Here is a 26,777-nt window from a genome sequence, read left to right on the forward strand (position 1 = left end):
GGACCAGTAGTGGGGCAAAAATACCAAACTACCATCTGTTGATCTACTCAGCATTCTAGGGGCTCCCAATCTACCACGAGACTAAATAAGGAGTTGCTTTTGTCTGATACATGCAGCCATTATTCTCTTAACTTATCCCCCCACTAATAATACACACTCCCAAAGCTCAGGACGCCAGCACACAGCAGGGCTGTCTAGCAAAAAGCCCCTCCAGCCCGCCTACGCAACCCGCCGTGACTTCCGGCTAACTAATACCCACGTGATCAAACGCCCTTGCTGCGCATGTCTATCAGGAAGTCGGGCTATACCACTTTGCCCGACGAAAGGGGTATATTTTCTATGTTCTTAAGTTTTAAGCCGATTCCAGATATCAAGCTTCTATTACACCAGGTCTTTACAAAACATATAAATGAGTTTGGGTTGTCGGAAGATGAAAGACCTGGACAGGAATATGAACGAAAGTGCAGCGGGGTTTGGGCTCTCCCCTTCGCAGGTAATGGGAGGAGCCGGGCCGGAGCGAGTTCTTTCCTTTCGCTAGTGCGGCCGCAGCCATGAGGTGAGGGCGCTTCGGTCTCCAATCTGTACTTGCGGGGCACGGTGGGGCTTCGTACCGCAGCCCCGAGTGGGAGAGATGAGATGTGGGTCACCCCAAAGCGGCTGGTCGCGAAGCCTGGGGTAGGCCGGAGCGCACTAGGCCCCGGCCTCTACAGGACCCGGGTTGGGGAGCGTCGCGAGAACTCGAGACGCGGAAAGGGCTGACTTGGTAGGCTCCGCGCCCCACATGTGTCGGGGACCACAAACGTGGGTAGAGCAAAGGCAACGGCGGGGACTGAACCGTGGCCTCCTTTACTTGCTGGGCGCACCCGGAGCCGAGCAGCCCTTTGCTTTCATGTGACGTAGGACAAGCCTGGCGTAGGCCCCAGGCCTCTGCCTGCCGGGAGTGAGGCGATCTCTATGTAACTCTGACGCCTTCCGCTCCGTTGGTCACTGGTAAGAAAAATCTCTAAGAATGGCCGAAGTTAGTTTAATACTATAGTAAAACGAGGAAATGAGCCCGGAAAGCAGAGGAACTTGCTTGCATTCCTAGACCAGAAATCAGGTCCACTGGCCTCGGATACTTTAAACACTGGTTGGTTTTTATTTAAGCGTATTATGGAGGTACAGATGGTTAGGTTATGTATATTGCCCTTGCCCCAGATTGAAACACTGTGTTTACAGCTGAATACCAGAAATGGCATAAACCCTCTTCATCCCAGTTAAGTCCTTAATCTCATTTTCTGGAGGAGAAAACAAGCCCAGAGATGTTACGGCACAACTTGGACTTTCTAGTCTAATCCCAGGGTGGCCAGCTGCACACCGCTTAGGGTGTTAACAAAGATCATGATTTAGGAAAGATTTTCATTTGGGAGCTGTAATGTGAGTGGCAGAAGTCTTGAGGGGAAGGTAGTGTGCTTGCCCGTAATAGTAAGCGTACATACAGACTTCATCCACCTTTTCATATGTTGTGACTCACAACACTAAAAGACTTTAGAGGGCAGGTCCAGGTGGGGTTGCTCATTGTTGTCCAGGAGTGACTTCCATGGTCTGATAGTAAAGTTTTCTGTGTGTCCAGTATGCTCAGGCTTCAGAAGAGGCTTGCCTCTAGTGTCCTCCGCTGTGGCAAAAAGAAGGTATGGTTGGACCCCAATGAGACTAATGAAATTGCCAACGCCAACTCCCGTGAGTACTTGGGTTTTCTGTCTCTTCTCCACCCTGCCCTTTCCCTCATCTTGCATCAGATGAACAATAACATAATTGTGTTGACTTTTTAGAAACCTAGGAAAGATCGTAATTCAGCGGACCTATAAAATGGAGGAGTCATTATTATTAGGCTCATTCTTTCGAGTGTGTTATAATACATTTGAAAGGTAGAAATGGCTGGATGTGGTGGCCCATGCCTATAGTCCCCAGCTACTGAGTTGGGAGGATCACTTGAGCCCAGGAGTTCGAGATCAGCTTGGGCAACATAACAAGACCCCCATCTTAAAATAAAAAGTAGAAATGTTTTTTAGAAGGCAAGAGATAAACAGAGGTTTCAGTATTTCTGTCATTTTTGAGACCACTAATGTGAGCAGTGTCTCTGGCCTGTTCCATTTGGACTCTAGGGTGTGGCTGGGCCCCAGCTGACTGACCAGGTGCCTTGTGCTTTCCCAGGTCAGCAGATCCGGAAGCTGATCAAAGATGGGCTGATCATCCGCAAGCCTGTGACTGTCCATTCTCGAGCTCGATGCCGGAAAAACACCTTGGCTCGCCGGAAGGGCAGGCACATGGGCATAGGTAAGTGCAGTCTTCTAAGACTTAAGAAATAATAGGTGTTAGACTAGACTGAAGTACATTTGGGATCTTTTTCTTCCCACTATCTCATCTTGAGCCCTTTTCTTATTCCATGTTATTTGATGTGTTTCCTGCTTGTGTGCACTTCAGAAATTTGGCACCAGTATTGGAATTGAGGATATTCCTGGTAGAGGTCACATTTACAAGACCCTATGCTGTGCCAAGGGTTCTACTGAGTATTTGAAAATGTCCATTAAATCCTAGAGCCACTTTCTAGTGTCAGGATGATTTAAGGAGATGAAGATCATACCACATTCAGAGCCCCTTCCAACATTCTATATTGTCTCTGTGCATACCCTGTCATGTCCTCATTCTGCATGAAGTGAATGAATGGGGAATTGTTGTCATGTTCATGCTTCCTTAAAAATTGAGTAAATGAAAGAAATATTTGGAATAATCATCTGTTAAATGGAAGTGATGTGACTTAAAATGAGGTGGGAGGATTAAATGAGGTAAAGACCCATCTGCTGGCTCCGGTAACAGACTTGAAACAGTACACTGCAGTGGGCTTGGGCAGTGGCTGAGTCCTAACTCACCTTGTCTGCAGGTAAGCGAAAGGGTACAGCCAATGCTCGAATGCCTGAGAAGGTAACCTGGATGCGGAGGATGAGGATTCTGCGCCGGCTACTGAGGAGATACCGTGAATCTAAGAAGATTGACCGCCACATGTAAGCATACCCTCTTGGGCCCAGGACCCCATTGATGGCATGTTCTTTTTCACAGAACTGTGTCTCATTGCATGTGGTAGGGAGCTTTTCTAAAAGTTTTTTCATTCTGGTCTGTTTTTCTTCCCCTTTCCCCAACCCACTCACCCCCAGTATGCCATCAGGAGAGTCCAAGAATTTAATTATTTGCCAGACCAGTTCTTCTATCGACGAATTGAAAGTCATGGTTTGGGAAGAGAAGTAGTCAGTGCAGCAATAGAAAAGAAGGAGCCCTACAAGCTTAGTGACCTTGGGTAGAAGAACAGCTCCCAGAGGCCAACTTCTGATCCCATCACTGACCAGAACTCTGTTCCTTGTACCCTGCAGGTATCATAGCCTGTACCTGAAGGTGAAGGGGAATGTGTTCAAAAACAAGCGGATTCTCATGGAACACATCCACAAGCTGAAGGCAGACAAGGCCCGCAAGAAGCTCCTGGCGTAAGTTTCTTCAAGAATTGGCCTTCAGATCATGGGGGGCAGGTTCAATCAGTTGAGGGACTGTAGCTTAGTTGAATCAGGAGCTCTTGGTGGCCCCAGCTACTTCTCAAGCTGACTAGGCTCTATCTCCCCAGTAGCTCATCTCTTCCCAAACTGACCCCTTTTTTCTCTTCCCTTACCAGTGACCAGGCTGAGGCCCGCAGATCTAAGACCAAGGAAGCACGCAAGCGCCGAGAAGAGCGCCTCCAGGCCAAGAAGGAGGAGATCATCAAGACTCTGTCCAAAGAGGAAGAGACCAAGAAGTAAAACTCCCCCCTCTTGTCTGTACATAGTGGCCTGGGTCATAACAAACAGGTGAATCATTTGAATAAAACAAGCCTTTGTCTGCTTGCCTGTCTGCTGCTTACAGTTTCTGGCTGCTCCATGGGTCTTCACTGTTTAGAGATCAGAGCTTACCATGCACCAAGGGCTAGGGGGCAGGTCCTGTCCAAGGGTGGTGTATATTTTATTTCATCCTTTCCTTCCACTGAGGCCATTTCCTCAGATCACTCTCACCTGCCTGACATCCTGAGAACGTTGTTTTTTTTTTACCATGTTTTAGTGGGATGTGGGGAGGGGAGGAATAGCTCCTACCCAAGCCGCCAGAACACTGTATTTAAAGACTGCCCTTGACAACACAGCATGAGAGGCACCTTGGAAGTGGTCTAAAAATGTTGATTGGGACCAGTAATCAGTTGTGACATCAGTTGAGGAGTCACATTCTTTATTTTAAAAAAAGGCAACAGAACATAGAGCCTGGCACAGTGGCTCACACCTATAATCCTAGCACTTTGGGAGTCTGAGGTGGGAGGACTCTTTGAGGCCAGGAGTTTGAGAATAGCCAGAGCAAGAATGAGACCTTGTTTTTACAAAAAAAAAAAAAAAAGAAGAAGAAGAAGAAAAAGATTAGCTGGGCGTGGTGGTGTGCACGTATAGTCCCAACTATTAAGGCAGGAGAATCACTTGAGCCCAGGCATCTAAGGTTTTAATGAGCTGTGATAACACCACTGCATTCTAGCCAGTACAGCAATACCTTGTCTCAAAAAAAAAGTATACTAAAGTTTTAAGTTGTGTACCATTCTGAGTAGTATGATGGGATCTTACTCTGTCCTACCTGGATGGTTGATCATTCCTCTTCAGTATATCCACACTCTGCTACCTGCCTTGGTATTGCAGTGCTTGTGTTGAAGTAACCTTTATTTTACTTAATAATGGCCCCAAAGTGCAAGAGTAGTGATGCTGACAAGAAAAAAGTCATGCTCAGGTTGCTAAGATCTATGGTAACAAAGACGCTATGGAATTATGAAGTGTAGTATAATTGTTTTATTATTACTGTTAATCTCTTAACTGTGCCCAATTCATATATGTACGTATAGGAAAAAACATAGTGTATACTTGGTTTCAGTTGTCCATTGGGGGACTTGGAATGTATCCCTGTGGATGAGGGGGGACTACTGTACATGCACACAGTACAAAGCCAACCTTGTCTCAGCCATTGTAAGTTGCTTAGTGAATTTGTGTTCTTACAAATAGAAAATGGGTTTTACTTTGCCCTTAACTAGCAATAACTGCCAATAAGCTTTTCAGTAAAGTGTAGTGAGCCACGTGATATTAAGAAACTTTTTTCTGAGACAGAGTCTCACTCTTGCCCGTGCTAGAGTGCTGTGGCATCAGCCAACGCACCTGGCTGTGTTGAGACACTTTACATTCATTTATGCTGATTTTTTTTTAGACAGTCTCTCTATGTTGTCCAGGCTAGAGTGAGTGCCGTGGCATCAGCCTAGCTCACAGCAACCTCAAACTCCTGGGCTCAAGCAATCTTCCTGCTTCAGCCTCCCTACTAGCTGGGACTATAGGCATGCGCCACCATGCCTGGCTAATTTTTTCTATATATATTAGTTGGCCAATTAATTTCTTTCTATTTATAGTAGAGACAGGGTCTCACTCTTGCTCAGGCTGGTTTAGAACTCCTGACCTCAAGCAATCCGCCTGCTCTGCCTCCCAGAGTGCTAGGATTACAGGTGTGAGCCACAGCGACCGGCCTAGGCTGATTTACGATGATTCTCTAATCTTCACCACATTGTAAACTAGAGTTGTTACCATCTCCATCTTGCACATGAGAAAATTTGTGAAGTGACATGTAGGGTTCACCTAGCCTGAGCTACGGTCGTGTAGCATTGGGGTACAAGAGGACTGGGTAGACATTGATTTGGGGGAAAGACTCCAGCCTGATCCCCAGGCCTCAAACTTTGCAGGCCTCCAAACTTTTGGTGACCAGGAGAAGCCACTGGGTGGAGGGAGTGGCTAGATGAGTGGAGTTTCGGGTATATCAAGTGGGTGGTGGTTTGAGGGACAGGTGTCCAGGTGGAAGGGGTCAGGTAGCCAGTTAAGCACAGAGGTGTCAGCTCAGGTGAGAAGTCTGGGTCAGAAAGGCCAGGCATGTGGCTCAGGCCTGTAATCCTAGGACTCTGGGAGGTCCAAGTGGGAGGATCACTTGAGGTCAGGAGTTTGAGACCAGCCTCAGCAAGAGCAAGATCCTGTCTCTACTACAAATAGAGATTAGCCAGAAATTCATTTTTTCAATACTAATAAATTTAAAAAATAAAAAGAAGCCTGGATTGGAGAGACAGGTTGGGGAGGAAGGCTGGCTAGAGGAGGCTGCCTCCATTAGTACTGGGCACACCTGGGCCTGGTGTGTGCCCTTGCTCGTTACCTCCCTGCCCCCTGTCCATCTCCTGAGGAACTTTTGGGGTGACCAGTCAGCTCCCCTCAGGGGATGTACAGGCAGAAGGGAAAGGCAGGTCTGAAGTGGTGTTCGGGACAGCAGACCCTCTCTTAGCTCTGCCTCTAGCAGCCCCCTAACCACTCTGTTCTGGGCAGGATGGGGGAGGTTGGCGGCAGAAAGCAGGGAAGCCCAGGCTCAGAACCCTGCCACCTCCGCCGTTCCCTATGTGTGTCAGAGGCTGGGATGCGAGGAAACTGTCACCACTAGAGCAGCCTGTGTGGCCTGACCTAAGCCTTTGCCACTGGAAAAGGGGGAGCTGAGGCCTGGAAGTGGAAAGGTCTTGGCCAAGCTCCCAGCTTGGTATGTGGGACGCCTCCTTCCCAGGCCTGGCCCACAGGGGGAAGGAGACCACCAAACCCCATCTTTCGGCTCAGTGAAGACAGCGGGCAGGAAGGAGGCTGTAACCGGAGCCTGCCGAAGCCTGCAGCACAGAAACTGGCTTCCACCTGGACCAGGAGATGGCGCTGTTCTCTCGCAGGACGCTGCAGTTGTTGGCCGCTGCCTCGCTGGAATTTGTTTGGGTTTTTTTTGTTGTTGTTTGTTTTAAAGGGGGAGGAAGAAAGGGATGGGTTATGAGGTTGTAGGAATCTACCTCCTGGGAAGCCTTGGGTTTTGTCACTTCTTTCTGAACCTCACGCCAGGCCTGGGCCTCCAGCCCCTTCCCAGGGCAGTGCCTGGGAGGGCCCTCTTGAGCTTCCAGCAGGAAAAGCCCTAAAGTAACCCTGGCTCTCCTCCAGGTCTTGGAGCCCTGTGAAAGTGTGATTAAAAGATGTGTCCTGCTGGGCACAGAGTTGCACACCTGTAGTCTCAGCTACTTGGCGGCCTGAGGCCAGGAGTTCAGGTCCAGCCTGGGTAACATAGTGAGACCCCATCTCTTAAAAAGAAAAAGTGTCCTTTCTCCTTTCTCTCAAGAGCATACAACTATCCCCATCATAGAATTGCACACCCCTTCAAGGAGTTCTGGCCCCCAGGTTAAGACTTCCTGAGCAAGCTCCACTCTTCATTTTTGAGATAAGGAAACTGAGGCCCAGAGGAGGCAATGACTCCCCAGAATCTCAGTGTTGCACGAACACTAGCACCTGACTCTCATTCCCCGTCTGCAGTTTCCAGACGTGGGAGGGTGTGATTCAGAGTGGGGTGCAGCAGAGACACTGAGCACAGCTGCTCCTGTAGGGCCATGAGCTAGAGGAGGAGGGACACGGGAGCTTGGCCTTCTTCCAGGGCTGTCTCTGAGGCTGTGACAGGGACAACCCCAGCTGGCTCCCTGCAAGGCACAGGGAGGGTGAAGGCATCTTCCTTGTACTCCGCAGCAGATGCCCCAGACTGCCCAAGCACTGGGTGGGAGCTAGGATGGGGCTGAAGAGGCTGAAGGGGGCAGCACTAGCAAGACAGGTGGGGTTGCACAGAGGGGCTCACTGTGTGTTTCCCCAGGCCTCCTGGTCTCTGGCTGCCAGACTCTGCCCTCTTTCCACATCTCCCTGAAGCCCAGGTAACCTTTAGCCCACACGGAACCTGCCAGTTAAGCTCAGGCTGCGGCAGGGGATGAAGGGCATGTGTGGGTCACAAACAACAAATGTGAGGTGGCACCACCAGTGGGTTCCTGGGCAGCCTCTGCCCCAGGCCAATGGTGGTGCTGGTTCGGTCACCCCCAGAGTGGGCACAGAGGGGGGCAGAGGCTACAGTGGGGGCACCAGCTGTTCACAAGGCTGGGAGCATTTTGACAGTGGTTCAGCCACCCGAAAAAGCTGCTGTGTTCAGCAGTGCGGCAAACAGGCTGGGGGGTGGTCTGGGCCAGCTGCTGGCTGGTGGCAGACACACGTGTGGTGTGCAGAAGGCGTGGCTGCAAGGCTCTCGCTGTCTCCAGTGAGGTGGGGTCTTGATCCCTGGAGCCCCTGGGCCAGCATCTTAGGGTGTCTCTGTCTCCATCTTATTGGTTTAAGGCATTGAGGGACCCAGGGTAGGGCAGGGAAACTGGTTCTGGGACTGGTTTGATCACTGATTTGCTGGGTGAGCCTGGACAAGTCATTAGCCCGCCCCAGGCTGCGGTTTCCCCCATGTATAAAAAGGGCAGGGTTGAGCTGGATCATCTATAACCTTAGATATTCCACCAAACATCTCTGTGCCTCAGTTCCTCAGCTGTGAAAAGGGACACCATCAATTTCCTCACTGGGTCACTGAGAGGATTAAATAACGTTAGGTTCCTGGCACATTTCTTGGGCATAGTAAGTGCCTATTTATGAGAATTCTCCTGTCCTTAATCCTCCAGACTGGGTGAGTGACCCCTTCTTGCATTCCCACCGCCAGGGATCTTAGGAAGGGGGAGAGCCACCCTCCCTCCCCTGCTGCCCCTATCCCCACCTCTAGGGCCTTCTCTGGGTGAAAAGGCCCAACAAAAGCTCAGGGGAGGGGACTCAAGGTCTGGTCCCACCTGGCCCACCTTGCTCATGGGGTGGGGGCTGTAACCCAGATGGGCTAGAAGAGGGGCACCTCTCCCTGGCACCATGCAGGAGGGGTACCTGTCAGGAGGGCCCCCCACCCGCATTCCGGTGGCACCCGCAATGCCCCTGCACCCCCGCAGCCCGCCTCCTGCTCCCTCCCGCTCCCCTCTGCCTATAAATAGCAGAGGACGTGCTGGCCGTGGCTACGATGACGATGACGCGGCCGGGCAGGCGGAGGGGAAGGAGGCAGCTCTGCCAAGCGGGTGGGCGGCGGGCACGGCTGCGGGAGGGGCGCGCCGCCGCCGGCCCCTTCGTGCCAGGCTCCCGATGACGGGCGCGATTGAGTCATCTCAGGGCCCCAGAGTCCGCTGGCGACTGTCCCCGCTGCCAGCGTTTCTGTCTAGGGCTCTAGGGCTCGGGGGCGGCAGGAGGGAGGCTGATCTCGTGGGTATTGAACCCTTGTGGACCAGGCACAGCCGGTCTTGGAGGTCACCTCTGGGTGGGCAAGAACGCTCCTGAGGATCCTGGCACAGAAGTGTGTGCCCACCCCAAGCGACTCTGGTGTATCCAACCTGAAAGTGACTACAGCCCCACTCCTTTTCCCTCCAATGTTGCCAAATCTCCTCTCCCTTTCCGCAGGTCCTTTCTAGTCATTCTCCGGAGATCTCACCCCTCTCAGGCTGCCTGGGCGGAGGGGGCCCCCTGCTGTGTCACCCCAGCACCAACACCCCTCCTTTCTGAGAGCCCCAAATTCTTCTGCCCTAAGCCTTGTCCCACTAAGTACCCCAGGCTGCCTCCCCGCCTCCTCCCCGCCCCTTTCCTTCCTCTCTACCCCAATCAGATGCACGGAGCAGACAGGCTGAGACAAGAAACATTTAATTAGGGGTCTGGGGGCTCAGCAATGCCCCAGCAGACCCATCATGCAGCCTCATGTACAGTGGGCGTTGGGCCCGCCCCTGGGATATTGCTGGGGGGGCCTCATGGCAGCAAACAGGGCAGTGTAGCTTGAGCCCCCCTCAATGGGGGGAGAAGTGGGGTAGGGGCCTTTGGGTAAGAGGATCTGTGTCCCTCTCACTGCATGGAAGGGTGTGACTGTGCCCAGGATGGGGGACAGCATTGGCTGGCATGATTTTTGTGTGTGCCCACCCTCCCCCAAGGATGCCTACCCCCCTCCTTTCCTGGTGGCCAAACAGAACATTCCATTTCCTTGTCTGTCTTCCACCCCCTCTTCTTCCCAGGGCTCTGTGTCCAGGACAAGGGAGCAGATACAGCCAGAAGGGGGCCGTGCAGCGGCAGTCTTGTCGCCTATACAGCCCGGAGAGGGGGGTAAGGAATGTCACCCTGAGGGTTGGGCTCCCAGAACGGCTTGGCCTTGGTGGCTTGGCTTGGTGAAGCCTGGGACAGGAGCTGACAATGACAGGCTCCCCTGGCTAGTTCCCGCATGCCTGGGGGCTTTGGGGGTCCCCATGGTGAAATGAGCTTGTTGGAACCAGGCTTGGGCCACTGTGTGCTCCCCACTGGGTTTCTGCACCCAGGCTGCTCTCAGGTGCCCTTTACTGGTGGACTAGGGTAGGGCGAGGCTGCTCTGTGATGATTGTTTTTCTTGAGGGGACAGTCTCTGATTTGTCACAGCCTCTGGGGGCCTCAGCCCTCCCCTCCTCGGTCAGCCCAGGTTTCAAGTAATGGGAGAGATTCCTGCAGAACTTTCCTGAGAATTGACGGAGTGACAGAGGTGGTGGGACCAGGAGGTGGACTCAGGACCCTCCCATGGCTCTGGATCCCCTCCCAGCCCAGGGTGGAGGGCCGAGGGACAGAGAGGGGCCCCCTCTCAAGGCCCTACTTGCAAAGGAGCAGACACATGGTCACACACATAGACCCAAGCAGAGGCTCTGTGGGGGGAGAGGTGTGTCAGGCATGCAAAGGTGGTGTGTGGCGGGGGGAAGACTCTGGAAGAAGCAGCAGGGAAGTTTCCCAGGAACTGTCTCCAGGGCTGGACTCTGCATGGCCACTGATCTGGGGGTACCCGAGTGTGGGGGGGACCAGCCTGCAGCTTCCTCATTCCCTCCAACTTTCTCCTCCCCTCACCCAAGTCCCCGAGGATCAACCCACTCAGGGTGCCCCACCCAAGAAATAACACCTTCCTCAGCACAGAGGCTCCCAAGCCATGGTGAGTGGCACCTTGGAGAGAGGCAAGGAGGAAGAGTGTGGACAAGGATGCCTGCTCCCCTCCCGGGCCAGAGGCAAAGGCCAGGCATGGGCAGGGGTGGCATCTGGGTTCTCTTGGCTCCTCTCAGATCTCGGTCAGGGCATCGGCTGGCACCAGACCCCGTTTTTTGCCGCTGCTGACGCGGATGAAGCCGTCAGCATCCTTGCTTCTGCCCACGCCCACGCAGATCTGAGCCAGGGAGACACGGAGCTGAGGCCTGGCACTGCCTGCAGTCCTGGCCCTTAGTCCTGCTGGTGGCCCCCAGGGGACCCACCCCAGGGGATGATGGGACCAGTGTCACATGAGGAGGGAGCCCTTCGCTGGGGTGATGGGAGCAGATCCCATGAGGGTACAGGGCTCCGTAGCAAGACCAGGACATGAGCAAACACCCAGCAGCACTGTGAGGGCTGACCTTGGAGATCAGCGGGTCTAATGCCTGCCCCACCCCCATTTCACACAGGAAGCAGGCAACAGAGGGAAAAGGACCTGTCCCAGGTTATGCAATGAGGCAGAGCCAGCATTCCAACCTGAGCCTCTCGACTCCTAATCCAGTGCTCCCACCCTGCCCCAAGCTGCCTCTAACGTCATTTAGTCCCCTGCCTTTCTTGTCCACCAGCCCAAATTCCCCAACATCTAATCTGCTTCCTCTCCTGCTGCCAGACCGCAAGCATCCTCCCCACAGGGGACCCCTGCCCCTGCCACCTGTGTCCCCTGCTGCAGGGCCCAGGCGGGGCCCCCAGCACTCACCTGGTTCTCCTTGAGGCTCATGTAACCCTGTTCCTTGTTCCCGGAGAAGGGTTGGCAGCAGCGCCAAACATTCTCGCCTGGCCTCACCCGCTGCACAAAATTGGCTGGGAAGAAGCCAACCCGGTCTCCAATCTTGCCCTGGGGATGAGGTTGGCAGTGAGCACAGCGCCGCCCCAGCCCACACGCCCACTGCTTTCTCTAGACCCGATTCCCACTTGGAGCCAATGCCATCATCCTCCAGATTGTGGGCTCTGAATTCCAGCCCCAGCCAGGTGGCTTCTGGGCCAGAAGGGCATGAGGTGGGCAGAGGGACAAAACTGAGGCAGAACTGAGGGCAAAGCCCAAGGTTGGTCCTAGGCTGGGCTAGGGCCGGTGGTGGAGGAGTGGAGGCCGCTTTGGGGCCTGGAGAGAAAGAGGAACAACGTCCATTGAGGGGCCAGGTGCAGTGGCTCATGCCTGTAATCCTAGCACTCTGGGAGGCTGAGGAGGGCGGATCGCTTGAGATCAGGAGTTCGAAACCAGCCTGAGCAAGAGCGAGACCCCTGTCTCTACTAAAAATAGAAAGAAATTAATTAGCCAACTAATATATATAGAAAAAATTAGCTGGGCATGGTGGCTCGTGCTTGTAGTCCCAGCTACTTGGGAGGCTGAGGCAGAAGGATTGCTTGAGCCCCGGAGTTTGAGGTTGCTGTGAGCTAGGCTGATGCCATGGCACTCACTCTAGCCTGGGCAACAGAGTGAGACTCTGTCTCAATAAATAAATAAATAAATAAAAATAAAAATTAAAAAAATGTCCATTGAGGGTGGGGGCTGCCAAGGTCCCTATCAGGGTCCCTCCACTTCCCACCCCGCCAAGTCACCTTCCACCAGTCCTCGTTGGAGTCATCCACCAGCATGATCCGGTCCCCAGGCCTGAGAAGGGGAGAGCTGGGCTAGCATATGGGGCAGGGGGCTGCCACCAATCCCCCATCCCAGCAGTCCGTGGGCACCTGGGTGCCCCGCATGCCCCCCTCAGCTGAGAGAGGATTCTTGAAGCCCTGAGAGGACACTGTGTGACCACAGGCACAGCACACATGCTCCAGGACAGCCCGGGCAGTGGGCAGGAGCAATGACATTAGCACCAGTTACTCCTAGACCCTGGGCAGCGCCAGCTCCTGCCTGGGCTCAGCAGCCTCACACATGCAAGAAAAATGTTCCCGAAGGTCCCCCTCGCACTCGTGTTGCAAGGTCAAGGCAGAGCCCTGAGGCTGGAGCCAGGCGGCTGCCCAGTGGGGCCGGGTCACGGAGAGGACTTACTGCAGCGCCAGGTCGTTGTTCTCCTGGGGCAGAAACTTGTAGAGCGCGACGTAGGAGTACATGGGCCCCACGTCCTTCCACAGGGGAGGCTGGGGGTGCTGCGGGAGGAGCTCTGGGTTGGTGATGGGAGGGCAACACCCTCACTCCCCCAAAATTCACCTGTTCTGAGCATGTCTACTCTGGGGGGCTCATAGAGGGACACTGTGGGTCCTGGGTCAATGATAGGGAGAAGTAAGCCCCTCCCATCTGCCATGCCCACCTGCCCCTCAAGGGACTGGGCCAGGCATGGGGGGGCACCCTCTGCCCGCTGCAGCCTGGAACTGCCTGCTCTTGGGGGCACAGGAGTGGGTGCGGTAGGCGGTACTCAGTGGTGGGAGGGGCAGCACCCCTGCCTCCTGTGCCCTCTCACCCGGCCTCGGCTGTCCCTGGGGATGGAGGACAGCGAGGAAGCAGTGAACCCCCACTTGCCATGCTCTTCCCGCCTATGGACCAGGGACAGGAGAAGGGACACCCCTTTTCCCCTGGCCTGACAGGGCTCAGTGCCACCTCACCTGCTGTCCCGGGCTCTTCTCCTCTGGTCCTGGCCCTTCACTCTCCGCCGGGGCTGTGAATACTGGAGATGTGGGGCGGGCAGGGGCCGGGCAGGGGCCAGGCAGGGTGTGAGGCAGCAAGGAGCCCCCCAGTGCACCCCACTCCTGCCCCTGCGGCCCACCCCCACTCACCACTGTCGCCAGGCCCCTCCTCAGAGCTGCGGATGCTGCCTTCCCCATCCTCGGTCAGCTCATCCCGCTCGCTCTGGGGACAGAGAGGGGAGGGCTCAGGCCCTGGACCCACTGTCATGCTCAGCACCCCCCAGCTCCCTCTTGGTGCCCGCCATACCAGGCTCCGTGTGGGGGACTCAGAGGTGCTGCTGAAGCTGGAGCGGTTCATCAGTGCCAGGGAGGTGCCATAGCGCAGGGTCTCATAGACGGGGTCCACCTTGCCGCTGGCCCCTGCTGAGTGACCACCCTCAAGGCCTGGCACCAGCTGGCCCCGAAATGCTGTATCTGCAGCCCCAGCCCAGCATGCCCCAGGCTGAACCCCCCATCTGCAGTCTTACCCGTCCCACCCAGGTCCTCCTCATCCCCGTGACAGCTCCGCGTCCGCCCAGGGCGCCCACTCAGAAACCCGGAGCACCACCGACTCCTGCTGTCCTCGTTGTCCACGGCCTCTCCAGCACCTAGTCCTACCTCCTGGACACCCCTAGAACCTGCCCACCCCTCTCCATCCCCACTGCCACCAGCCTGGCTCAAACTACCAAACACTGTCTTGGCAACAGTCACAGCCACCCAACTGGTGTCCCCGCTTCCACTGAGCCCTGCCGAGCCACACAGCAGCCAGAACGCTCTTGGAGAGACACACACACGGCCCTTAGACCATCCTAAAGTGGACCCCTTGCGGCCACTGTCTCTTCACACCCTTCCGCCCGCTCCCTCAGCCCAGCCTCTTTGCCCTTCCTCTAGCCTTGCCCTGCCTGCGGCAGGCCTCCCCCGCCCCGCTCTTTCCAGATCCTCAATGGACCAACTCCTCATCCTTGTGTTCCCAGAAGCCTTCCCTTCCCTGGCTGCGGCGAGGGCCGTGCACACTGACGCCCTGTCCTCTGGCCTGCTCCCTTGAGGCGTGCACCCCAGTGGGGACTGACTGGTGACCTGTGATGGCACACCTGTCCCTTTCTGGTCTCCACTTTACTGGACCATAAACTCCACCTTCTTCAGTGCTTTTCCCCAGAGTCTGGCACAGTGCCTGGCACTTAGCAGGTGCTCAGTAAAGTGTTTATTGAAGGATGACTGAATGAATGAACAAATGAACCCTACATTCAGGACAGCAGCACCAAGAACTGGCAGTGCCACTGTGACTCAGTGTCCATCTGAGGCATGCATGGATTTCTCACTGCACCACAGTGGGGCAGGGGCAACAGGGGGACACTCACCAGTGGGTGGGGACTCTCTGCTTATGGCACAGGCTGGTGGCGGCTCATGCACCAGGAGTGGGGAGCTGAAGTTGCGGCGGAAGGAGGTGGACTGTAGCAAAAGGGGAGAGAGAGAGGGCAAGAGGAAGTCACAGCCCATCAAGAACTTGGGCCTCCCCCAGCCCAGGGATGCCTTGCAGGAGGAACCAGCCTTGAGGGGTATCCTTCCCCCACTCGACAGTCCCAGGGCACCCCGGGCCAGCTGTCTCTGCCTGGCTGCCCACTCACCGTCTTGCCTGGGCATTGCTGGTGGGAGATCTCCTCTGAGCACCAGAGGTGGACGCTGACTTTGCACGTCTTGCATCGCAAGCCCTGCTTGGAGTTTCCTAGGAAGAATTTGGGTCCAGCAAGGGAGGCTATTCCACAGGCACGGAGCAAAGGAGGCAAGTGAGGGCACGTGGGGAGATTGGGGGCTGGCACGCTCATGCCAGCCTTGGGCTAGCACCTACCCCTCATGCAGTCAGGGTGGGAGGTGGCACTGAAGCCGGACGCGTTAGTAAGCACAGCAGCGGTGCTGGGTGCACACCCGCCCCCACGGTGCTCACTTGTCTGCCCAGGGTGAGAGGCGTAGTTAGTGCTGGAGGCCCTGAACAGCAGGAGCCCAGTCCCGGGCAGTACCTTGGGCCCATCCCCGACGCCCTCCCCGCGCTCCCCTTGCCCACCGCAGGGCCCAGGCACCTACCCACAATGAACTGACGGCACAGCTCACAAGGGCTGGCTCGCTTGAAGACATGTTCCTGGAAGCTGTGCAGCCTCACTGGTTTGAGGGGTGCCAGGGGGCGTGGGACTGGGCATGGGGAGGGGGCTGGGGTAGGAAGGACCCCATCTGTGGATGTGGGTGGCGGGGAGGGAGGGGGCAGGGGAGTTGGGGGTGTCAGCAGCACCTCGGTGGGGCACTTGAGCTCAGAGTTGGAGCGAAGGAAGAAGTTTTCCACACTCTTACTTCGAAGGATGGTCTTGAGGGAGAGCGAGCGCTTGAACCGCTGGAGCTGAGAGAAGAGGGAGCCATGAGTGGGGGCCGAAGGGGGCTGGCCCGCAGCGGGCTTCCCTTCAGGACATCTCTGGCAGCAGTGTAGCCGAGGGTCAGAGATGAGATGGAGCACCGAGAGGTTCCTGGGCTCTCAGATGCCTATAAGAGCCAGGCATGTAATCTCCAGGAAGAAGGGAGTTCTGTTCAAGGCCAGCCTGGGCAACATAACAACACCCCATCTCTACAAAAATAAAAAAATTAGCCAGGCATGGTGGCGTGCACCTGTAGTCCCAGCTACTCTGGAGGCTGGGGCAAGAGGATCTCTTGAGCCCAGGAGTTGGAGGCTGCAGTGAGCTATGAGGATGCCGCTGCACTCTAGCCTGGGTGACAGAGCGAGAGACCCTGTCTCAATAACAACAAAAAATGAAAAATCTAGACTTTTATGTGAAATTGCATAGAAACAAATTTAAGAGTCTTTATTTCCTTTTTCTTTGCAGAAATGGTAGTGTACTATTATTTTTCCTACACCTTGCTTTTTTCACTTAATTGTAAATCTTGGAAATCATTCCATACCAACACGTAAAGTTTCATCATTCTTTTTTATGGCTGCAAAGTATTTCATTGTATGGGTACACTATTTACTCAAGTTAAGGGAAAAAAATAACATTTTGCAGCCAAGCAAAACACACCAGGTCCTCAGTTTTCCACCTGTGTTCTCGAACAGGCTGAGCAAGCATGGGGCGTGGTCATCCTCGACCCTCATCCTCGGTTTTGATTCTCCCTCCAAAACCCCTCTCCAGCCCCTTCCCTGCAGCCACTGCATCACCTCCACAGCCCTGCCTCAGTTCAGGCCCCGATGCTCCCAGCCTGGTTCAGGGCCCCAGCTCCTTGCTCTGCCAGGCTGGTCCCCACTGCCCTCCATATAGCTGCGAGGGGGGTGAGCCCTGACCCTGCTAAAAAACCTTCCATGGCTTCTCAGGACACAGTCCAAGGCCCTTTCCCCAGCCATGAGACTCCCTGAAACTTGGCCACACCTGTCCTCCCAGCCCCAGCTTTCCTCCCACTGCCCAGATAGGAGGATTCTCAAACTCATCCACCTGTTTATGCCCCTGGGCTTTTGACATAGTCGTGCTCTTGTCAGCCTTACCCAATTGGTACCCTGGTTATCCTGCCAATATCCTTCCAGTAGCACTTCCTCCTCTGGGAAGCGGTCACTTTTCCTCCAGGAAGTCCATCCCATGGACCCACCCCTCCTCTGGTGCCCACTGCACCCAGCCTCGACTGCCAGTCAGGTACTGTGTCATAGCTCCAGTCAGGTACTGTGTCATTCACTTCTCACTCTCCCAGTAGACTGTGAGCCTCTGGGGGCGGACATGGTCACTTCAAATCCCCCACACCGGCCTCAACGCACAGTAGGTGCTCGGTCAATGAGCCTCAGGTGAATAAGAGGCTGGACTCCTACCTGGAGCCCGTGTTCCAGGGCACAGGGTTGGCCCTGCAGCGATGCCAGAGCTGTTTCCACCGCTCACCCAAACACACCCTAGTGGATCTGCCCACGGAAAGCTCTGGAAACCTACCCAGAGCCTTGCATCTCTCCCTTCCCGTTGAGAGCCGCCTTACCCCTGCCCACTCCTTTCTGCCAGTGACAGGAAAAGGGGGCCACAGGCCGGGCTCCAGGCAGAGACTTGGCCAGGGTTCTCAGCTGGCACGCCAGGCAGCCTGTGTGCCATGGCTGCCTGCCTGGCAACTGTGCCAAGGGGATGGGAGTGGTGGCCCCTCCAGCCTCCAGGAAGCCAGCAGGCCACACGACAGAGGGGGAAGCAGAGATGGGGATGTTTGGGCACCAGGCAGGCTCTGGTGTGCCAGCCAGGAGGCCAGAGCCCCGGGGTGGCTGGCGGCTGACTTGCTCGGCTCCTTCCAGACCTGGCTTCCTGGACAGTGCTGTGGGCTGCTTTGTGTAGCTGAGCCGTGCCTGGGCATCGGAGTGGAGGTGGAAGGCTGGAAAGACAATAATTAGAATACAAATACCACCCTGGGTCAAGCTGTGGGCCACCCAGGGCCCAGCATGGCTCTGATGGGCCCCAAGAGGCAGGTGAACTGCCCACTGTTCTGCCCAGGGACCTGGGCACAGAGCACACGGGGTCTCTGGGGGGACGTGCTGGGCGTGGGGGCCAAACGAAACCAGCTGCCTGAAGGCAAATCACTTTGCTTCCTCTCTCTAAGCTTCAGTTTTCCCACATCTAAGAGGGGAGGGGCAAGACTGGATGCTCTCTCAGCCACACAAGATTCTAGGTCCACCCCCGAAAAAAAAAACAAAAAAACCCAGAAACTTATCTATGAGGGGCTGTCATTGTCAGAGAACTGGAACTGAGCTAGCATTTTATATGCAGCATCTCACTGAGCCTGACACCACCCTCTACGGTGGTGAGGGTTTTTGTCCCACTTTTCAGATGAGGAGCCCAGGCTCATAGGTTAAATCACTTACCCATGAGCCAGCTGGTATGTCCCAGAGCCAGGACTTGAACCAGTGGCTCTGGCTGCTGAGCCCAATGGACCAGGAGCATCCTGCTGCTCTGGGCCCTCACCCCTGCCCCTCAGCGGTGCCACAGCCAGTCCGCCAGAAATTCTAATCATGGAATTCAGGTTAGAAGGGACCTGAAATACTGGCTGCCTGGAGCTGTCCCCACCCCATTGCCCCAGGATGCTCTGGCCACATGCCTCTGAATCCTTGTCTGGTTCCCTTGGTCAGCCCTTGCCCCTACGATGGGAAGCACACCCTCTCTTGGGACAGTCATTCCATCTTTGGGCAGCTGCAATTGCTGGAAAGTGCTTCCCTATATAGAGCTGAAACCCGCCTCCCTGCGGTTTTTGCCTATGGGCCTTGTTCCTGCCTTGGCTCCAGAGAGGGCCACCCCCTCTCATACACATCAGCCCTTGGAATATTTGAAGACATCAATCATGTTCTCCCCACCCCAAGGCCATTATTTCCATAGTAATCCTCATGAGATGAGATTTCAAGTCTCTCTACTCTCCAGGCTGTGCCCTTTCCCGGTACCCCCCTGGTCTCAGTGCCAAGAGCCACCTCTGCAGGGTACCAGAGGCGTCTGGAACAGAATGTTCCCCAGCACCAGGGCAGCCCCAATTCTGCCCGATAACTTCCTGGCTCAGCTGTGGGCCCCAGATCCCAGCAGGGTGGACAAGTGGGAAGGAATAACATGCCACCTGGGGTGGCTGGCAGATGTCAAGGGCTGTGGCTACAGGGCAGGACTGGGGCATCTCTGCCAAATGGCTGGCTGCCCGCCCACTCCAGAGACATCTGGCTTGGCTCCCCAAACCTCATCTGAGCTCCGCCAGGCCAGGTATTCCTGCTCCTGGGACTCCTAGTTCCCAGAAAGGACCCTTTCCTGTGTCCCCACCAGCTATCTTTCTGGTACCCCCACGTCCCCAGGACTGATTCTCTGGCACAGGGAGATGCAGCCATGAACCCTGGCAAGTTGTCCAGCCTGGAGCATATTCCCTCCCAGTGCACCCAGAGCTCATCTGGCTTGGAGCCTGGGCCACCAGGTCTTTCCTCTGAACCCCTTCCCAGAGACAGGGCCGACCTGCTTGCTTCCTCCCCACACCCTGGAGGCTCCTTCTTTCCTCAGTTCCCCACAGCAACTCCTGAAAGGGCGCTAGGCAGCTGGCAGTGGGTGGTGGCGGACATGGCACAAGCTGACTCAGATGGCAGAGCTGGCATGGCAGGGTCCTTCCAGAGATGGCACCAAAGGGGGTGATGGGCAGGCCCTATGTAGTAGGATGGGATAGGGACCCAGAGAGGAGGAGGACCCACTAGAAGGGTGGCTGAGTAGCTTGGGTACAGGACTGAAACTCAGCCTTGGGGTAAGCAGGGGGCTGGACTCTGAGGCTGGCAAGAAGTGCCCAGGGGGCACCAAACTCTGATAAATAAGCCTGGAATGTTGGCTTCACTGTCTGATGGGCACCACCCCTCTGTTGTACCTGCCTCACACTGAGCTGGGGGGCAGCAGTCAACCCTTCCCCTTCCATCCTCCCCACTCCCGCAGTCTGGGAACACCATTTCTTTGGGCCACGTTGAGGTGGGGGGATGGAAGAAAGGCTGGCAAGCGCCCTGAGTTCTCTCTCTCCCCTTCTGTTCTGCTGGATGCCCCCAACCCAACCCACAGCCAGCCTGTGTTGTCATTCCTGAGTCCTTCACAGGGTGAAGATGGGGGGAAGGGGCAGGGCTCCAAGTGGCCTGGCACTGAGGGGCCAGGTCAGGTGTGAAATCCCTCTTCTTCCCTGGTATTTGGATCTCTGTGGCTCAGACTGGGGGTGACAACATTGGAGGGCTCTTGGGCTGGGAGGAGAGAGGTACAGACCTGCCAGGCCTTGACCTCCCCCTCCCCACACAGCTGAGCTTGCAGCCTGCTGGATTGCTGAGGCAGCACTGCCCAGAGCACCTGCCTTCCAAGCTGCCAAGGAGGTGGCTGGAGTGGACAGGCATTGGTGTGGGAAGCTGGGTGGGGCCTGGGAGGCACCCAAACCCCTGGGAAGCAAGCAGGGGATTGTGTATGTATGCCGGGGTGAGTAGAGGGCAACTGAGAAGTCAGGGGCAGTGGAACTTGGGAGGCTCAGCTCCTAGGACCCTCTGCCTGACAGAAACTGTCACAAATATTCCAAACAATATCCTCCAATCCCAACACCTTACTCCTTTCCCAGGAGAGACCTGGCTGGCTAAGGGGGGGTTGACTCTGTGGTCTGAGAGGCCAGGGTCTCATTGCTGAAGTGGGCAGGAGAAGGTCAAGTATGCATCTGAAGTCTTGGACACGGAGGCCTGCAGGGTCCCCTGGTTCAGGGATGGGGAGCTACCTGGGGTGCCTCAGCCAGATTCTACTCTAGCCCTACTCATCTCCCCCTGGACACTCCCTTGATGACCTTGACCTTGAATTAACCTCAGATCCTGAAAGGTGGTCAAGATGGAATGAGGAGGAAGAGGGGCAGTGAGAAGAGCTATAGAGAACTAGGGATACCAGGGAGCCAAAACCCCCACTCATTTCTGGTCCTCACTGCCCTCTTCTCCTCTGTGTACCCGAAGCAGGATAGGAACAAAAACACCAGGGTGGAGAGGAGAGGGAAGCAGGTCTTGGCCTGAAGTCTGAGGAGGGGGGAGGGGGCACCCTTGCCACAGCCCCTCTGTCCCTTCCTCGGCCTGCTCTAGTTGCTCCCGCAGAACTCCGCGCGGGTCAGTCGCCAGCACCTAGAACTTGGGGAGGGAGCAGACAGATTAGAGGTGGGGGGTAGAATGTGAGCGACGGCATCTGCCCCCCCTTTCAGTGCCGGAGTCTGGGCTCCGCCCTCCTTCATGGGGAATAATTTATTCATTGTGACTCCCGCAGGAGTAACAGTCATACATAATTAGGGTTAATTATGACATTCATTAATTACGAAGACTTCTCTTTTTGCTTCTACCCGCCCCCCCCAACCTCGTCGCCTCCCTGGGTGGGGGGTGGGGTTGCCTGTCTTTCTGGTCTGGAGCCGCAACAACACTCCCCGGTCCCCGCCCGCGACGGACTGCCCGCGCTGCCGCAGCCCCCAGCGCGGACTCGGAAGCTGCGCACCCCCAGCCGCGGTCTCACGTCCCGAGCCTAACCCGGTCGGGAGGGGGAATGCAGGACTGCGGAGGGTCCGAGAGACACCCAGAGACTCAGAGATAACCAGGGAGAGACGCACACAAAGAGACGGGTTGTAGAGACATATTCAGAGAGACACAAGCAAGAGAGGGACGAACTGAGCTACAGACACAGACCTGGCGCCACCGGAGGGGGTGCGCCTCCCACGCACACACCGGCGCGTACACCGGCCCACACCGCTACACACCGCCACGGACTCCCTCTGCCTTCGCTGCGCCCATTCCCTCCAACAAAGCCGAGTTACAGCCTCCCGGGAGGGTCGCGATAGCGTGTCCGCTCCTGTCGCGCGCACGGGCGTGCCGTGCCTGTGTGACTGGGGGCTCCTTGTGTCCTCTCATCGCGAACCCACTCCTCCCGCTGGGGCGCAGCGCGGGGCCTTAGGCATCACGCGGCCCCGTTACGGTGACCCTAGGGCGCCCGAGCCCGCAGCAGCGACCCCGCCGGGAAGAGGGTGCTTGGGCAGGGGGCGCACCGGGCTGGGGTCAGGCCTCGCGCCCCCCGAGTTACCTTGGTTTCCTGGAGGGCGGAGACGGTCCCTGGTGGGGTATGGGTGGCCGCGTCATCCTGTTCGTTCTCCTTTTCGCTCATTTCGGTCATGGTTGGGGCAGAGGGGGAGAGGGGAAGAGAGGGCGCCGAGATCCGACGGCAGGCCCGCTGGGGCAGGCTGTGGGTGGCGGGCGTCTCTCTGGGACTCTGAAGCCCTCCTCCAGAGACTGACCCCCAGTGAACCCCAGGCAAAGCCTCCTTCGACCCCCGGGCGCGGGCGGAGAAAGTTGCGAGGTTGACAGGGGAGGAGGAGGCAATGACACTGAGCCGCGGGCGCGGGACGACCCCGGGCGTGAGGACCGAGGGTCTGCGGAGGATGCTGCTCCGAGCGAGGGGAGAAGGGAAGTGGGGACGCGAGGATGAGCCGAGGGAGGGAGCGACGGAGCTGTCCGTGTCCGGCCGGCTCCGCCGTCCTCTGTGCCCGCCCCCCATCCCCCTCCCCCCCCCCACCGCCGGCCCCAGCCCGGCACCCGGCGGCCCCTCCGCCCAGTCCTCGCCTCCCAACTTTGATTTAGGAGGTCGCCTGGTCCCTCCCCCTTCCCTGCGCCGCTCCCCCGCGCCGCCATGCAAATCAGGTCCTCGGCTATTGGCTGCCGCCGTGGCCAGGAGTGCGAGCTGGGCGGAGTCTCGGGGGGCTCGACAGGATGGGGAGGGGCTTGGAGGTAAAAAGTGGAGGGGGTAGTTTTACACTGAGAAACCCGGGATTGAGGGGCGCAATAGGACTGAGGGGAGGCTAGGGAGATCATTTTAGAGTATGGATGGGGTTGCAGGAAATAGAAATAGGTTGGGGCTGTAGCAGGGTAGCTGGGAGTGAGATCGAAGTTAGGACTTGGTGGTGAAGACTGAAAGATGCCGAAGGATGGCGAAGGAAGAATGGGGACCTGTGTGCCCCATTAATTGGATGCCTCTTTGCCTTGGAGAGGCTCTGTTCAAATATACGCACCCCTAAACTGTGGCATAGGTGTCAAAGGGCAGGCCAGACAATTCCTCCTTTGCGGCGGTAAGCGGGACAACTGTATTCCTTTCCAGCCTTGATGTCTGAACTTCAGCAGAGAAGGGGCCTCACACCTAAGGTCCCCAAACCTAAGACCTCCTCCTAAAGATCCTGCCCCAAATGGAGTTAGATGGGGGATTGTGGAGAGGTGGGGGAAGAGGTCCTGCCCCTCCCAGGTGCTCTCTCCACTGGTCTTCTGATGCATGTTGATTACCTGGGACCCATTTCTCCAAGTTCCCCTCCTTCATCCCCAACCCCCTTCCCTTCTGCACCCTCAGGCCCTGATCAACCCTCTGGTCCAGCTTCATCTCTTTGGCCTGTCCAAGGAAAGGGAGATAGGTTGGTGGCTGAGAGAACCCTTCCTTGGGTGTGGGTAGACAAACTTGTAGGTTTAGGTTTCTCTCCTCTTCTGCTGTAGGTGGTAAGATGGGGCAGGGGTGGCACTCAGGGGGACCTGGGTGACAAAAGAAGTCCTGCCTTATGCTAGCCCTGGAGGACAGGTGATGCCCACCCCCACCCCGTGCACATAGCCATTCACACAATTTCTGTCCTTCCAAGGATGAGCTCACCATTGGAGCACTGCTCAGGTTACTGTGTCCAGGAATAGAGATTTATTTGCCAGTGGCAGAAGTAGGACAAGGGCAGAGTGAGAGTTCGTGGTTGTGGGGGCTTAGTCTCCTCCCCCTCCAGATCCACACACTGCAGAGCCGCAGACTTGTCTGACTTCTAGCCTTCCTGAAAGGAGCTGGACAGAGCCTGAGCTCAGCCCTCCCATCAATCTCCCCAAAGGCCTATTCACCAGCAGCCTTCTCCCCATCCCCTCTGAGGAGTGTCTTTTTCTCTCTTGCCCAGAGCAGCCCAACTTCCCCTCCCTGAGCGACTCAGACTTTGGGATGCTTGCAGCACCCCACATGGGGTCATCAGACCCTCTATTCGTCCTGGGCTGGAACATACAGGGCCTTCTGTGTTTGGAGACGTCCCGGGGGATCACCCCTGTTTCCTCCCAGAGAGCAGGGGCTTTGGGTTTCTTAGGGTCCAATACCTGTATAGTCACTAATTAACTGTGTGACCTTGAGCAGGTAACTAAACCTTTTAGATCCTTGATTTCTTCATCTGCAAAATGGTGATTGTGCCTCCCCCACTGTGCCTCCCATCCAGGGAATGGATGAGCTAGTGTGGGGAGGCACTTAGCCTGTGGGGAGGCAAGCAAAGTTAATTTTTTTATTTCCTTCCTTTCTTCTGGGACATTTGTCTTTTCCCAGTACTTTCTCTGAGGCAGAGAAAAGAAAACAGGTTCCTTCCCTTGGTTTACTGTGGCTATTTGGAGCCTGGTATTCCATGGGGGAACCAACACAGAAGTGGCTATCCCTGGGCCAAGAGATGCTGCCTAGGCACAGGGAAGAGTGTCCAGGTAGAGCGGTGAAACTGGCCACTAAGGACAGCTGGGGACATGTGTGGGCCCTGGGGCCCACTGGGTGTGGGCATCAGAAGCCCGAGGTGGGGCAAACGTGGAAGAGGCAGGGGGCTGGATGTCATGACCTCTGGATGTCCTTCCGGGCCTGCAGACTTTCGTGTTTCAGAGCGGTCTTTCCTGAGTCTGAGTCATTGCTCTCAGTACTGACAACTCCCACTGCAGAGGCTCAGAGAAAAGACAGAAACGGCCAGGCCAACTTCTCCTGGGGAGGGAGGAACATCGCCCCATCTTAGATTCCAAGAGCAGAAATGAGGGGTGGGCAGAGCAAGGGCCAGGTGCTACAGAAGGACTAATGGCAGTCACAGTCTGGAAGGACTCCCTCAGAAGTGGCACTGCTACAACTGGGGTGCCTCTTACTAGGAGAGCAGCACTGGGCTCTTGGGAGCCCTGGAACAGAGGGGTGGCTTCCAATCTGCATGCAGCACCATGTCCTGCACACTAGGAGAGCCTGGTTCTGCCCTGTTCTTCCTGATCTCTGACCGTAGGGAGAGTTTTGCCCATTTCTTGAAGGGCTTTGGTTTCCTTCTTTTCAGATTGGCAGAATTGGATTAGATTAGGTCGAAATAAGAAGTTGGATTAAAATGGGGGCAATAATGATATATCTCTTACTGTCCTTTTGAGGATTAAGTGAGTTAATATATGTAAAGGATGGACAGAGTAAGTGTACAATAAATGGATATTATTATTATTATTTTTGAGACAGAGTCTCGCTTTATTGCCTAGGCTAGAGTGAGTGCCGTGGCATCAGCCTAGCTCACAGCAACCTCAAACTCCTGGGCTCAAGCAATCCTGCTGCCTCAGCCTCCCAAGTAGCTGGGACTACAGGCATGCGCCACCGTGCCCAGCTAATTTTTTCTATATATATTAGTTGGCCAATTAATTTCTTTCTATTTATAGTAGAGACGGGGTCTCGCTCTTGCTCAAACTCCTGACCTTGAGCAATCCGCCTGCCTCGGCCTCCTAGGGCCTCCCAGAGAGCTAGGATTACAGCCATGAGCCACCGCGCTGGCCGAATATTATTATTGTTGTTATTTTCTCAAGGATACTTAACCTTGGACTTGCCAGTGAGCTTCAGGGATTTCATTAAACCCTCTAAAGTTTTGTGAAATTTTGGAAGATAAAAAACATTTTCTGTTACCCTACACAACATAGAGAAACCCCATCTCTACAGAAAATAAGAAAAATTACTGCATGTACTACTAGTCCTCTAGAAATAAGTATGTTTAAAGTAAAGCAACTTGAAACTCTATACAAGGCTTGTTTTCCAAAGAAGTATTGTTTAGAGGAACAAAATTATAAGCCCTGCCCATATGTGTTGTAAAACTGTTTTGAAAAGTGAGGCTTGTGAATAGAAATGTAGTGCCTTAGTCACAAGCCACTTAACACTTGTAACAAATACAGATAAGTTAAAGAAAGAAAGAAAGAAAGAGAGAGAGAGAGAAAGAGAGAGAGAGAGAGAGAGAAAGAAAGAAAGAAAGAAGGAAGAAGAAGAAAGAAAGAAAGAAAGAAAGAAAGAAAGAAAGAAAGAAAGAAAGAAAGAAAGAAAGAAAGAAAGAAAGAAAGAAAGAAAAGAAAGAAAGAATTAGCCAGGCATGATGGCACACACCTGAAGTCTCAGCTACTGGGAGGCTGAGGCAGGAGGATCACTTAAGCCTGGGAGTTCAAGGTTGCAGTGGGCTATCTATGATCAGCCACTACACTCTAGTCTGGCAACAGAGTGTGACTCAGTCTCTAAAAAAAAAAATTAAAGATTATACTTTCAGGGATCATTTCTATAGTTCGTTCCTAGAGAAGTTTCTCTGAATGTGCAGAGCACAAAATAAATAAATAAATAAAGTTAAAATTAAAATTAAAAAATAAATAAAAATAAACATCTTCTGGGAGAGAGGCCAGAGCTTTCATCTGCTCTTAAGACAATCTGAAATCCCCAAAAGATTACGAATCACAGCCTATTTGACCCTCAAGGGCCTGCCACTTTGAATGGTTGAGATTCTCTGACGTGAGAAGTTGCTTCTCTTTCCACAGAGACTGACATATTTTCTGCCATAAACACCTTAGGTCCAAGCCCC

General features: G+C 55.1%; 2 protein-coding genes and 1 pseudogene across 4 annotated transcripts; 2 read left to right on the plus strand and 1 right to left on the minus strand.

The window, feature by feature from the left end:
• The first annotated feature begins 449 nt into the window (after positions 1–449).
• On the plus strand, positions 450–3,904 carry RPL19 (ribosomal protein L19). The gene is made up of 6 exons (XM_012765922.3): positions 450–556; positions 1,613–1,719; positions 2,194–2,316; positions 2,921–3,041; positions 3,405–3,515; positions 3,698–3,904. The coding sequence occupies exons 1-6, from the start codon at positions 552–554 to the stop codon at positions 3,819–3,821; spliced, it is 591 nt and encodes a 196-aa protein (XP_012621376.1). The 5' UTR covers positions 450–551; the 3' UTR covers positions 3,822–3,904.
• A 5,733-nt stretch (positions 3,905–9,637) lies between these two features.
• STAC2 (SH3 and cysteine rich domain 2) lies at positions 9,638–22,652 on the minus strand. 3 transcript variants are annotated; one of them, XM_012765920.3, is made up of 11 exons: positions 22,202–22,652; positions 15,717–16,023; positions 15,263–15,360; positions 14,996–15,086; positions 13,906–14,018; positions 13,749–13,821; positions 13,578–13,639; positions 13,027–13,124; positions 12,591–12,642; positions 11,731–11,868; positions 9,638–11,172 (listed from the first exon to the last, which is right to left on the minus strand). In XM_012765920.3, the coding sequence occupies exons 1-11, from the start codon at positions 22,289–22,291 to the stop codon at positions 11,068–11,070; spliced, it is 1,227 nt and encodes a 408-aa protein (XP_012621374.2). In that variant the 5' UTR covers positions 22,292–22,652; the 3' UTR covers positions 9,638–11,067. The 3 variants fall into 3 exon arrangements, with proteins under 3 accessions (XP_012621374.2, XP_012621375.2, XP_012621373.2); XM_012765921.3 differs by having other exon boundaries at positions 13,578–13,630; positions 13,906–14,021; XM_012765919.3 differs by having other exon boundaries at positions 13,906–14,021.
• A 3,803-nt stretch (positions 22,653–26,455) lies between these two features.
• LOC142862218 (uncharacterized) lies at positions 26,456–26,533 on the plus strand (annotated as a pseudogene).
• The last annotated feature ends 244 nt before the right edge of the window (positions 26,534–26,777 follow it).

The sequence above is a fragment of the Microcebus murinus genome, chromosome 18, assembly GCF_040939455.1.
Source record: "Microcebus murinus isolate Inina chromosome 18, M.murinus_Inina_mat1.0, whole genome shotgun sequence".
Classification (NCBI taxonomy): domain Eukaryota; kingdom Metazoa; phylum Chordata; class Mammalia; order Primates; family Cheirogaleidae; genus Microcebus; species Microcebus murinus.